The sequence below is a fragment of the Phoxinus phoxinus genome, assembly GCF_949152265.1.
Source record: "Phoxinus phoxinus genome assembly, chromosome: 4".
Taxonomy (NCBI): Eukaryota; Metazoa; Chordata; class Actinopteri; order Cypriniformes; family Leuciscidae; genus Phoxinus; species Phoxinus phoxinus.
In genome coordinates, this window is record NC_136879.1 from 31,603,541 (window position 1) to 31,616,171 (window position 12,631).

The 12,631-nt window shown below is 36.8% G+C and overlaps 1 protein-coding gene across 4 annotated transcripts in view; it reads left to right on the forward strand.

Annotated features, from left to right (window-relative positions):
• The window catches only part of esamb (endothelial cell adhesion molecule b), a 42,003-nt gene extending 29,434 nt beyond the window's left edge, over positions 1-12,569 (forward strand). The window contains exons 1-8 of one of the 4 annotated variants that reach the window (XM_079610383.1): positions 911-1,206; positions 1,784-1,929; positions 4,372-4,573; positions 4,652-4,807; positions 7,169-7,213; positions 9,916-10,038; positions 10,134-10,263; positions 10,883-12,507. In XM_079610383.1, the coding sequence (XP_079466509.1) occupies positions 1,819-1,929; positions 4,372-4,573; positions 4,652-4,807; positions 7,169-7,213; positions 9,916-10,038; positions 10,134-10,263; positions 10,883-11,342 (1,227 nt within the window). In that variant the 5' untranslated portion in view covers positions 911-1,206; positions 1,784-1,818 and the 3' untranslated portion in view covers positions 11,343-12,507. Of the gene's footprint in view, positions 1-904; positions 1,207-1,783; positions 1,930-4,371; positions 4,574-4,651; positions 4,808-7,168; positions 7,214-9,915; positions 10,039-10,133; positions 10,264-10,882 lie in introns of those variants that run through there. The other 3 variants (XM_079610381.1, XM_079610384.1, XM_079610382.1) reach the window with 3 other exon arrangements.
• The last annotated feature ends 62 nt before the right edge of the window (positions 12,570-12,631 follow it).

A 12,631-nucleotide genomic window follows, 5' to 3' on the forward strand; every position in this document is an offset into this window, starting at 1 on the left:
CCACCTTGGTACTGTGTCTAGAGCGGCACAGATGGAGCCAGTGACGGGATTAGGGAAGATGTTCCTTGATTTAATAAACAACTATGACTCAGAAATGTAAGGGATAAACCTGGGCACACAGAGGCACATCAGAGAGCCGCCACACATCGGCGCAGCGCTTTCATGAGCCCTGGCGACGCATGTCCTACTTACACTCCATCCAAAGTCCCAGGGTGGGACGAAGGGGAAGATTGAGCTTTTACCACTAAAAAGATTAAGGGTTGACAAAGTGCAAAACAAATCTGGCTGACAGAAACACGTACAATACTGTTTGGGGTAATATTATGATTGAATCACACAGTCCGAAGTAAATTTTGCTCTTCTAAATATTCAAGGAAAGCTTTAAATACATTTTTATGCTCGTCTTTAGTTAGACATGTTTAATATATTATGCTAATTTTGGGGTCGGTAAGTCTTTTATGGTCTCCAAGGCTGCATTTATTTGATCAAAAATAAAGTAAAAAAAAAAAAAAAAAAAAAAAAAATTACTTATAATTTAAAATAACAGCAATTACTCTAGTCTTCAGTGTCACATGATCTTTCATAATAATTCTAATATGCAGATTTTCTGCTCAAGAAACATTTCTTATTAATAATAATTTTATAATAGTATTCTTTGGATGATGAGATTATGTACTAACAACTATTATGACTATTTAGATCAGTTTCCCTTCAGATCCTTTAATCTGGGAGGTTTATCTTTCTGTGAGAATATGAATGAAGGCAATCCAGCAGTGAAAGCGTTTGTCAAAGGAGCTGTCGGTTACATCATCTTTAAGTCCAGCTGAGTTTGACTTGTTTCACGTGAGCCAGGAGAAAGCGTTTTGCTAGATTGAGCCGTGGATTGTTGGAGGATTACTAGTCCAGATCCACAACAGAAATTAAAAAATGGAGGCGCAGTCTCATGAGCAATAACAAAGCAGCTTGAGGGCAGCGTTCAGCCTAAAGCAAGAAACCGGCGTCTTTACGTCACAGACAGATTCAGTTTAAAGCTGAAAGTAAAGGGAATATAGCAGCAGTGCAGCGCAGCGCGGCTCAGCAGAGCTCCACCACCACGTTTATCTGTAAGTGAGGGATCTACCGCCAAACTGGCTGACCAGGACAGTTGGGAATGCTGGGATCAGTTGATCCACCTCCAGCTGAGCAGCTCAGGAGACTTCCTGCCCTGTGAGTGATCCCTGCTGACATTAGTCACCTCAGGGTATCATTTAGCACTTTTCCTTCAGTGGAACCATTGTGTGTGGGCAATAGATGTTCTTATTCAAGGAGATTGTTAATTTTGTTTTATATTTTCATATTTCTTGTGTGCTTTTTCTTGCTATTTGCGCAAACTAGGTTGGCAATTCATTGTGGCCTCTTGTTGTTTAACGCTGAGGTGCACATCAAATACTTCAATTACTTTAGTTCTTTTCAAATTAAGTCATACCACAGCTATGCTCGGGAAATATGGATGCATTTATATTTTGCTCTTGTAGAATATGCTTTTTTTTTTCTACAGAATTTGTCAAAAAGAGTTACCTTACATGACCTTATTCATTTTTTCAGTACATTATTTTTGGGACCTGAGGGGCCTGAGGGTGTGTTTTTTTGGATGGATTAGGAATTTTGCCTGTGTAGGATTATGATTTTATTTATTTTTTATGTAAAATGTAATGATGTCACCTAAAAGTCAAGCACTGTTGCCGAACCTGCCCTCTGATCTCCCGGATAAGTCCCATCAGTGGCTGTTTCACTTCTATCACAGGTGATTCTCAGCAGGTCGAGGTGCCAAGGAAAGACATGGAAGTAATCATGGGACAAATGGTTGTTCTGGAGGCCTGGTACACCCCCACCACCTCCATCGAGAAGAACACAATCATCTGGACCTTCTGGGGCAATGATTCCAAACAAGTGAGTATGTTTCCAATATATACTTTTGATGGTGAATTTCTTTTAAATAAGTCCATGTTATATATAATTAATTTATCATTATAAGTTTATGTATATTTAACCTAAAAATCTTGATGTTGAATTTTAAAGTAAGTCCATGTTATATATAAATAATTATATATATTTAACCTATAATCCTGATGTTTCATTTGAAAATAAGTCCATGTTATATACATATACATTATATATATGTGTGTATATACCCAAGTAAAAAACTTGATCTAGAGTAAAAAAAAAAAAAAAATCAAACAATCTCTAAAAATTTTAAAAATATATATATTTTTAAACTTCAACTATACTATTTATTGACATATTACTTAAGTTTATTTGGAGTATTTCTTTATTGTACAATGCATATTTCTTAATATTGAGCCTAAAATGTGCTTTAATATCATTATTAATAAGGAATGTATGCTCTCTGTATAATAGCAGTCTTTAAATGGAAGATATTTAAAGTGTATCTTAAGTAAATTTGCAATAGTTCCACTTTAGCACAATCAAGTTTGTGTATATAAATGTGTGTATGTGTATGTATATATATATATATATATATATATATATATATATATATATATATATATATGAAAACACAATATCTTAATGTTAAGATAAGTCGATTTTATTTGTCAGCTGACCATTGCCTGTCCCCCTTTTACTGTCATTGTGAAAAAAAGAGGGGCGGATTACATGTGAGAACAATCTGTTGTCCTCCATCAGCAAACTAATAAATGACATGAACCTAACATGCCAGACCCCCTCTGCATCCTCTATCACAGGCTCACTCAACAGATGGGTTTTACTTCAATGTCACAGGAAAAGTATGGAACACTTGAAAGGTCAAAGCCCGCTTATGAAATTACACGCAATGAATTTGATGGATGTCCGAGAAGTGGATTAACTCGAGCCGTTATCACTGAAGGTTTTAGATTGCGATGTAAATGTCAGCTAATACACCCTCGAGGTGTGATAATGTGTAAGGTTATACAGCACATGCGAGACATCACATGTCTGCATGTGTTCAAATGATATTTGCGATGCTTATCATAATCTGTAGTTGCACTTGTTTCCCTTTGCCTGCTAGCTTATCATAAATAAATGGAAAATCAGCCTAAAATTCGAACTTGACCATCTGCTCTTGCACCCGAGGATTATCTTTAGCATGACAGTTTACCTCCATTATCATCGGCCACTCGCTCACCAGTGCCAGAAGACTTTCATTTTAATGTTCTTGACCATATGAATACTGATATACAATGATAGAGGTCCAACAGCCTGCTAGCCTATTAGTTTACCTATACTGTGGATTTTAATTACCGGTGTTTTTTTAAGCTTCATATTCTTAGTGGTGCCTTTTTATATAGCATTTTTAACCTGTTGAAACGCTGCCCATTTTTTTGCATTTGGTATGTGCTAATTTTTTTTATTCAACAAAAGTGACACTAAAGAATCTTAAGACTAAGGAAAAAAATCTATTGTAACTAAATGCTGTGCTTTTGGCCCTGTTTACACCAGGTATTAAGATGCTTTTTGGTCGGTTCGGACCACAAATACAGGGGTAACAGGGTGTAAAACTTTTTGAGCTTGTCCATTTTTGACCACTTTCAGAGGTAGTCGAAAACACATTCAACTGGATTGTTTGTGGTCAAATGCCCATAGATTTTACCTGCCTATAGACTGATGCGATCGACCAAAACACATCTTAAAGGTGCTCTAAGCGATGTCATGCATTTTTTAGGCCAAATTTTTTTTTGTCACATACAGCAAATATCTCCTCACTATCCGCTAGCTGTCTGTCTCCTGAACACACTCTACAAAAACGTGGTCTCTGTAGACACCCCAGGCTCCACAAACAGCAACAAAAACAAACTGAACATAACAAACAGTGTTCCAGCCAATAACCGACAAGAAGGATTTGGGGGTGGGGTTTGGGTTGTTAGTGCGCGGATGAGGAGGAGGGAGGGTCTAGCTAGCCTCCGTTTTGTTTGACAATAGTTTGAACGTCAACAAGAAGTGACGTCACCCAGGATCGCTTAGAGATCCTTTAATACCAGGTGTGAGAATCCTGAGAATTATTTTTCATGGTTTACAGAAAAATATTAAGCAGAACCACTGTTTTCAGCATCGAAAATAATAAGAAATGTTTCTTGAGCAGCAAATCCGCATATTAGAATGATTTCTGTGACACTGAATTTTAAAAATGTGTATCTGAAGACTGCTTCAAATTGAAACTTTTTAAAAATGTGCATCTTGAGACCCCATTCCATCTTGTCTTATGCTCACCTTACTGTATATGAACACATCCTAAGAAATATCTGATTGGTTCAGACAACCAATATGCAAACGTGTAATATTGCAGAAGCCTAGTTGCGTGTTAAAGTGTCTCTGTGTGCTTTTGCACTGCAGGTTATCTCCTACTCAACTGGACAGATAGGCATCGGTAGTCCTGACTTTCGGAAGCGAGTGGGTTTTTCCATGTCTATGCCCTCCGCCAATCTGTCCATCTACATCAACAACACACAGGAGTCTGACTCTGGCCGCTACGCCTGCAATGTCGTCATCCCAGGAGCTATAGGCCTGTTAGGGGAACTACACCTCAATGTTAAGGGTACATTGACTAAATGTAATGTTTCTATTAGCATATTTAACTGTCTATCTCATGATTTCTTGCTCCGTTTGTTTCTAGTTCCTCCATCCACGCCCGTATGCTCTATGACAGGAAATCCTGTACTGAGAGGCAACGTAACGCTGAGCTGTAAATCCAGCTACGGCAAACCTGTTCCTCAGTACAAATGGACCAAAGCAGCTCCTCTCTCTGAGGTCTTCTTCTCTCCCATGCAAAGTGAGTCTCCTGCATCTGTATGAACGCCATTGTTTGCTTCTCTCTTTTTTTATGTGATCTGAGAACAAATTCAGGAGCCTCTGCGGATTTATTTAAAACATTTTTGGATTATATTTTTCATTTACTAATGATCATTTCACTGAAAGGTGTTAAATTTGCTGTATGGATTGATATATATTTGAATGGTTGAAATGTGGTTAAGTTAGATGGTACACTACCATTCATAAGTTTGGGGCTGGTAAGATTGTTTAATGTTTTTGCAGGTCTCGTATACTCAAGGCTGCATTTATTCAATCAAAAATATAGTTATTTTGTGAAATATTATTACAATGTAAAATATTTTTTATATATTTTAAAATGAATGTGTCATTGCTGAATAAAAGTATTCATTTATGTGTTTGAATGTTAGTTTAGTTAAAGAGATACACTGACATTAAAACTTACTATACTAATGTCATTAAACTTTAGCAAACCTAAAAAAAGTGCTCAAATAGCATAATTGTGTAGCAAAAATACAATTGAACACTGGATGTAAAATTGAAGGATTAACATTGATAATCTCGTTACCTCAAGATCATCCGGTCATCAACAATTTTGTAATTTAGAATGTAATAAGCAATTATATTGCATTGCAAAGCTAAAGAAGATGTTGTAATAGAAACCCAGTCGGGCTACAAATGATTTGTTAATGCTGCATTAAAATGATTGATCAATAACCAGGTTCTACTTACTGTACACGCACACACACACACACACACACACACACACACACACACACACGCACAAACACACACACGGGCCAGCTGACAGTCTTGCCTGGGCCCGGGACAAGATCATCTTAGATGGGCCCCCCACGCCCAGATCTCTCCTTTTCCCTTGCTCTTCCTCTAGCCTACATGTAGCCTGTTTTTTTTTTTTTATTATAGTTGCAAGCAATCATAAAATACAGCATATTGCAAAAAACATTTATAATAAACTGTGAGAAACGGACATCGGGTTCGAAACGAACCTCGGGTTTGGGTCGGGCTCGGGCTTAAAATATATCCATAATGTTCGGGTCGGGCTATTTTTTTATTTTATTTTTTATTGTTCTATAATTTCACGAGGGCCCAGTTCTGGTTATAAAATTCATGTTATTTGACTGTGTGATTGATGTTGTAGAGAAAAAACTTGAAAGTCTCTTCAAGTAATGTTAACCACATTGCTTATTTTACTCCATACTGCAAATCAAAAAGCGCTATTTTCTCCAAAGGGAACCCATGAGTCATGACACACAAAAGCTAATGCTATTGTGTTTTAGTGTTTCAAAATGAACAAAATAAATTAATACTTTTTTTCAGTAAGGATGAAAAAGTTACTGTAAAGACTTTTATTAAGTTACAATAGTAAAACTTACTATTCATCAAAGAATCCTGGGGAAAAAAAAGATATATCACAGCTACCACAAAAAAATATTAACCACCACAACTGTTCTCAAAATGTATAATAATAATACATATTAAAAGTACCAAATCAGCATATTGGAATGATTTCTGAGGCATCATGTGACACTGAAGACTGATGAAAAGTCAGCTTTGCCATCACAAAAATAATTAACATTTTAAACATAAAATTTGAAATTATATTTCACAATTTTACTGTATTTTTGATCAAAGAAATGCAGCTTTGGTGAGCGTAAGATTATTTTTTTTAAAATCGTACTGACCCCAAATGTGTGAACAGTAGTATATGACTGTGTTATTGTAGTATGATCTCGAGGGGCTGTTTTTCTCTGTACTAGTTTATTATCTTGATGAGATTGGTTAGGTGCTGTGTAGAGAGGAATCATTCATCACTGGTTTAGCACGTCTCGTTGTCCTGAGGAGAGGTGGGAATAGCTCTGTTATCCTCACATTCCCATCAGCTTCCGAACACAACAGGTTTGACCTTGACTGAGTGCCGGGAATGTCTTGCAACATTTCTACAGTACTGGCGCATTCTCTCAAGGTCAAAGCATGCATGACATATAACAGTTGTAGAACTAGAAACATGCATTTAGTGCCGAATGTGTTTTTCCAAAATATATCATACTGATTTCTGTTGACATGTCAGTTGTGATCAGCACAAAATCTTTGGTCGAAATACACCGCGGTGCCAGCTGTTCACGAAAGCAGGCTTATACTTATCAACCATGCAGCAAATTTCCTCCTTGATCCCAGGCACGTGGGTCTCCCGTTTTTTTTTCCCCTCCTGACGTGAGAGTCCTGAGGGAGGCGAGGTGCTCAGTAATACTCCCCTCAGGAAAGACAAACGTATCGTGTTCTCCTGGTCATCTGTGTTCCTCTCGTCCTCTCTCTGTTACTCTCATCTGCGCATTCACAGAGTGGAGGTCCTGCCCCCAGCCTGTGCTTGTTCTGGGATACCTGGGTAAGGGAACAGACCCTAGGATAGAGAGAACTCCTTTAGAGACACTCTTTAGAGCCACATTAAATGTGCGGTTCACTCTTGCAGTGTTGCTCAGTTCTTTACTGGAATGAAAAAACTCCTGCTACTTGCACTACCATTCAAAAATTTTGGGGGGTCAATTTTTATTATTTTTTATTATTAGAGTAACACTGTACTTTTGTTAAGCAAGGATGCATTAAATTGATCAAAAGTGACAGTCATTTATATCGTAACAATTTATTTTTCAAATAAATGCAGTTATTTTGAACTTTCTGTTTATCAAAAATCTAATTAGCATATTATAACGATTTCTGACGAATCATGTGACACTGAAGACTGGAGTAATGATGCTGAAAATTCAACTTTGCATTACAAGAATAAATTACTATTTAAAATATATTCAGATAGAAAATTGTTATTTTTAAATTGTAATAATATTTCAGAATGTTACTGCTTTTCCTGTGTTTTTGATCAAATGAATGCAGCCTTGGTGAGCAAAACTTCTGAACCCAAACCTTTGAACGGTAGTGTAATTGTTTTTTTAAAAGTACACTTTAAAAAAATAAAATAAGTTTTACACAAAGAAAGTGATAGCATTTCAGAGAAATTTTTACAATGATGTAACCTCCCTTTTATGGGACATTTTCATTTGCAGTATTAATGAATCATGGCTGACTGTGAACAAAATGCTGTTGGTAACCGAAAACTAATTTCACATATGCATGAGTCCGTTAGATAATGTTATAATGATATAAAATATGATGTGATATGAAATCATCTTTGTTTAATCATTGTTATATAAATATATAGAAATGGAAGTGTGGCATGTCAGAGTTCGAATCTGGCTAGGGTTATTTCCCCGATCCCGTTTGCCATATTCTTCATTTCATTTCCTGTCTCATAACAGTGGCGGATCATCATTCTGTGAAAACCGTGCAATGCTCGCACACTTTTTTGATAACCTTCACAGAATGAAGTTTACCATCTGCACAAAATCAACAAAGACTGCAAAAAGGACAAAAAAAAAAAAAAGCTTAGCTTATATATATATAAGCATTTTTAGCAATCAGCCATTTGTATCAGTGTGTGTCAGTGAGATTAGAGTCATTCAATATCCCAAACATATCAGTCTAAAAGCATATCAAACATCATCCTACCCCTTTCATCTTTTTCATTCCCTCCCGTTTTTGAAATTATGAATCATGTGGTTCTGTACTATTTGTGTATTTTGTTAGAGAGCTAAAATCAGTCCCGTGTCTTGTTGTTTGTTCAACGTAGAGACATCACATCCTGATTCAGAAATCATCGTGTGTTTTTTTATGAACATATGAAGAGTACATTTTATGAAGCCAATCATTTTAAGTGACACTTCATTAGTATAAAAGTGCCTGTAAAATCTGTAAAGCCCAGACTCCGGTCCCTGGGCGTCTGTCCTGGGCTCTGGGTCACTGAGGAATTTGAGTTTGGCTGCTCATCACTGCAGGACAGTCAGTGTGGACAGAAGCTACAGCAGCAGATGGTCCCACTGCACTCTGCCAACACTATCTATAATAATGTTTGTTCTCTGTGTTTGTGGTTTTAACTTTCCATCCTTCTTGCCACTGTCATGCAGTGAAAATAGGAATAGTATTTAGTCGACATAATTGTAGCCAGATCTTAAACACAGATGTCCTGTATTTGTGTCCTTCAGCTTCTTTAAGTGCTTTCTTAAATAGGAATTTTCAAAGGATTCTACTCGAATTTCCTGTCTTTGTCAGAGGTGTTTCTCCAAGTTTGGGTACGCTTATGTCTGAAGATTTTTTTGTATTTTTTGGTATATTAACAGATTTCTTATATGGTCACATACATCTTTTTAACATGCCTTCATAATTTACTTTTGTTACTTTATCAAATGCATGTTCAAATTAAATTGTATTCTTTTACCTTTTCAATCTTAATATGTATATGAACTTTCTATTTTCCACAAATTATGGAAAATATCTAAATTGTGGTATCCTTTCCACCAAAATCAAGTTGGCGTACCTGTTTAAAATATTTAAGATGTTCAAAAGTTTGGGGTCATTAAGATTTTTTGTCTCCATTATTCTTCAGGAAGGACAGATTCACTTTTATCAAAAGTTAAAGTTTGATCAACATTTCAGCATCAGCTTTTTCAACAACAAGCTAACTTTTATGCAACCTTGGTTATAATAAATGTTTCTTGAGCTGCGAATCAGCATATTAGAATGATTTCTGAAGGATCACGTGACACTGAAGAACAAAGTTCAGCTTTACCGTCACAGGAATAAGTTACATTTTAAAATATATTCAAATAGAAAAAATATTTTCAATTCTAATAATGTTTCTCTATAGTACTGTTTAACCATTGGCCTTGGTGTGAGTTTAAAAGACTTCTTTCAAGAGAAACAGAAAATCTTACTGACCCCAACATTTTGAACAGAAGTGTATGTTAAACAATGTTAGAGTGAGTGTGTGAAAAGTGTTTTTAAGAGAATTTCTAAAAGTCCTCAGGACCAAAAGTGCCCATAATTGAACAAACACCCATAGACGTAGAATAAGCAGTCACGCACTGTCTGCAATACCTTGCACATAGAGGTCACAACAGCCTGAAGATGGTCAACTCGATTGGAAACACTTATTTGATGTTCAGTGATGGCAGTATGAATGATGGATTCTGTTTTCAGATGAGAGGCAGGGCACCCTTCGACTTAGCAACCTCAGCAGAAGCATGTCCGGCAAGTATATTTGCCGTGCCAGCAACACGGCTGGAACTGACAGCTGCCACATCAATCTAGAGGTCTCTACACGTAAGTATCAGTCACAAAGGTTGATGTCGCATTTAATATTGGCGATTTCCACACTCTCTATATTTGTAACTGAATTGTTCCTCGTGTGGCCGCAGCTAACAATGTTTGGGTCATCGCGGGGGCCACGGTGGGGTCTGTGGTGGGTCTGATGGCTCTCGTCTTATTCCTGATCTTTATCTTGAGGAGAAATCATGACACTGAGGATGAGATAGCCAATGATATCAAGTAAGAGCCACTCTTATATTTATTCATAATACAGTGCTGCTGGACAGAAACAGAATACTTTTACTTAATTTCTGTACATAAGTACATTTTTCAAGTATTCTGTATTTTATTTTGGGAAACTTTTACTTCGCTACATTCCAAGTGTAATATCGAACTTTTTTACTTGACGACAATCTGTACATTGTATTTTTATACTATATTTGTCACACCACATATTTACCCAAATTGAGTTTTTCCTCATTTTAAGATACTATATGCATATTATTTCACTTGTTTGTACAAGTATCAGTAACTTAAATTGATATTTTAGTACATTAAAGTTTAATGTTTTAATAGTGTATAATAAGTTTTGGTGCAGCTCAATACATATTAAATGTCAACACTAATATTTTATTAGTGCTAAATAATAATGACTAATGCTGGCTAGAATAAACAAACATGATTCATTAATCAGTACTTTTGTATTTTTTCTCAAGTCAATTTCAAAAAGAAAAGTATTTTTACTGGAGTAATATTTTATATGAGGGTGTCTGTACTTGATTTGTGTACTTTGTTCACCACTGTCATAATGCCACGGATTAGATGTGTGTATTACAGTATCTGCTTTCCATCGCTTTAGGGAAGATGCACAGGCCCCGAAACGCGTCTCCTGGGCTAAAAGTGGCACAGGATCAGACATCATATCAAAGAACGGCACATTGTCCTCCATAGCCACCAGCCCTCCTGCACAGGACCCTCAACATCCACTCCAAAACAACCATTACCCATACCCCCCAGGTGCCCTGGACACCGCCTCCATCCTCACCACCTCCGGGAGCACAGCCACTTACCGCCTCCGCCCAGGGGATCCCAACCCACTCCACGGCCTGCCCGGATACAACGTCAGCAGCACACCCAATCACACGCTCCGCCACCATCGCCATCACAGTCCCGACAGCTCCTCCACACACAGGACTGAGGGCCCGCAGCCGCAGGCCCCGTGCCCGCTCAACATGCCTATAAACACTGCTACTCTGTCCCGCATGGGGGCGGTGCCAGTCATGGTGCCCACCCAGAACCACGCAGGGTCTCTGGTGTAATGTGCTAAAGACTTACAAAACTTATGAGGGAGAGTTTCAACAAAGGTGGCTCTAAATATAACACGATTTGGCTTCGTTTTTATACAGAATAAAGTACAGTCAAATATAGTTATCTGTCAAAAACACCTTTGCTTTGTTTTATAAAGTATACTGTGCTTTTTACCGAGCGTAATTTGTGTTTTGATGTGTTCTCGCCATCTTTTCAAATCGTTACACTGACCAAGAACAGTATTTTTCATTTATTTTGTCAACTTTACAGTGTTATTATACATTTATAATACCTGATGTTATGAAGGGATGCAGATGTCACTGATGATGTTCCACTGTTTATAACAGTTGTGTTTATGGATTCAGATTCATCAAGTTACAGTATTTAGTCATTCTTTTAAATGTATGGTATTAGTTCAATAGTTTACAAGTCTTTAGCATCGGCTGTTATTGTGCCTCTTGTGCCTCCATTTCTCTCAGGAGTTTTCTTTTTTTCTGTCAAGGAGTTGACAGATTTCTAAAGATGAGCAGTGCTTTTATTTTCATATTTAAACATTTCTGGCCGTTCAGAGGAATTTATAGCTTCTGTGAGAGAAAAGGGATAACTTTAAAAATAGAAAATTAAAATGCCCATGAAAACGCTGTCTTAAATGTCTTATGATTTAAAGTTTAAAACAATTAAATGCCAGAAACTGCCGTGCTTGTTTACTGGAGCAAGAAGGACTCTTAGTTATGATTTAAATCATGTAAGTTACATGTTTATAAATTCATGTGTACATGATAATATATGAAAAACTAGCCTTGTGGTTTAATGACTTGAATATCGGAAGCAATGTTTTATCATTTTTGATAGTTTGATATTTCTGTTAATGCGGAATGTTATTCTCTGTGCGATGAATAATGTGGTTGTCTACTTTGTTATTAGGCCTTTTTCACTCATTTTGTCATTTTTAAATTGGCATAATATAGAATTGAAAGCATTTTGATGCTGTAACTGTCCACATGATGGAAGCAGAGAGGTAAGACAAGGCTTGGAGTGGAAATGCATCAGTGAGGTTCAAGTTGTGGTACATGTTTTGATCACTTACCATAATGTTCAGCTTATTAAACCAATACAAGATTGCATTGTAAAACATTGTTCAACATTTTACATTACAGTTCATTAAAACAAGCATAGTTATTTCATGTGGCATTTTATTGACCCTGTTAAACTGTATTAACAAACTAAATTTTGGCTGCAGCATTTTGTGGGGTTGATCTGACATCACTGAATACTGACATCATTTGACATGCTGTTCTAT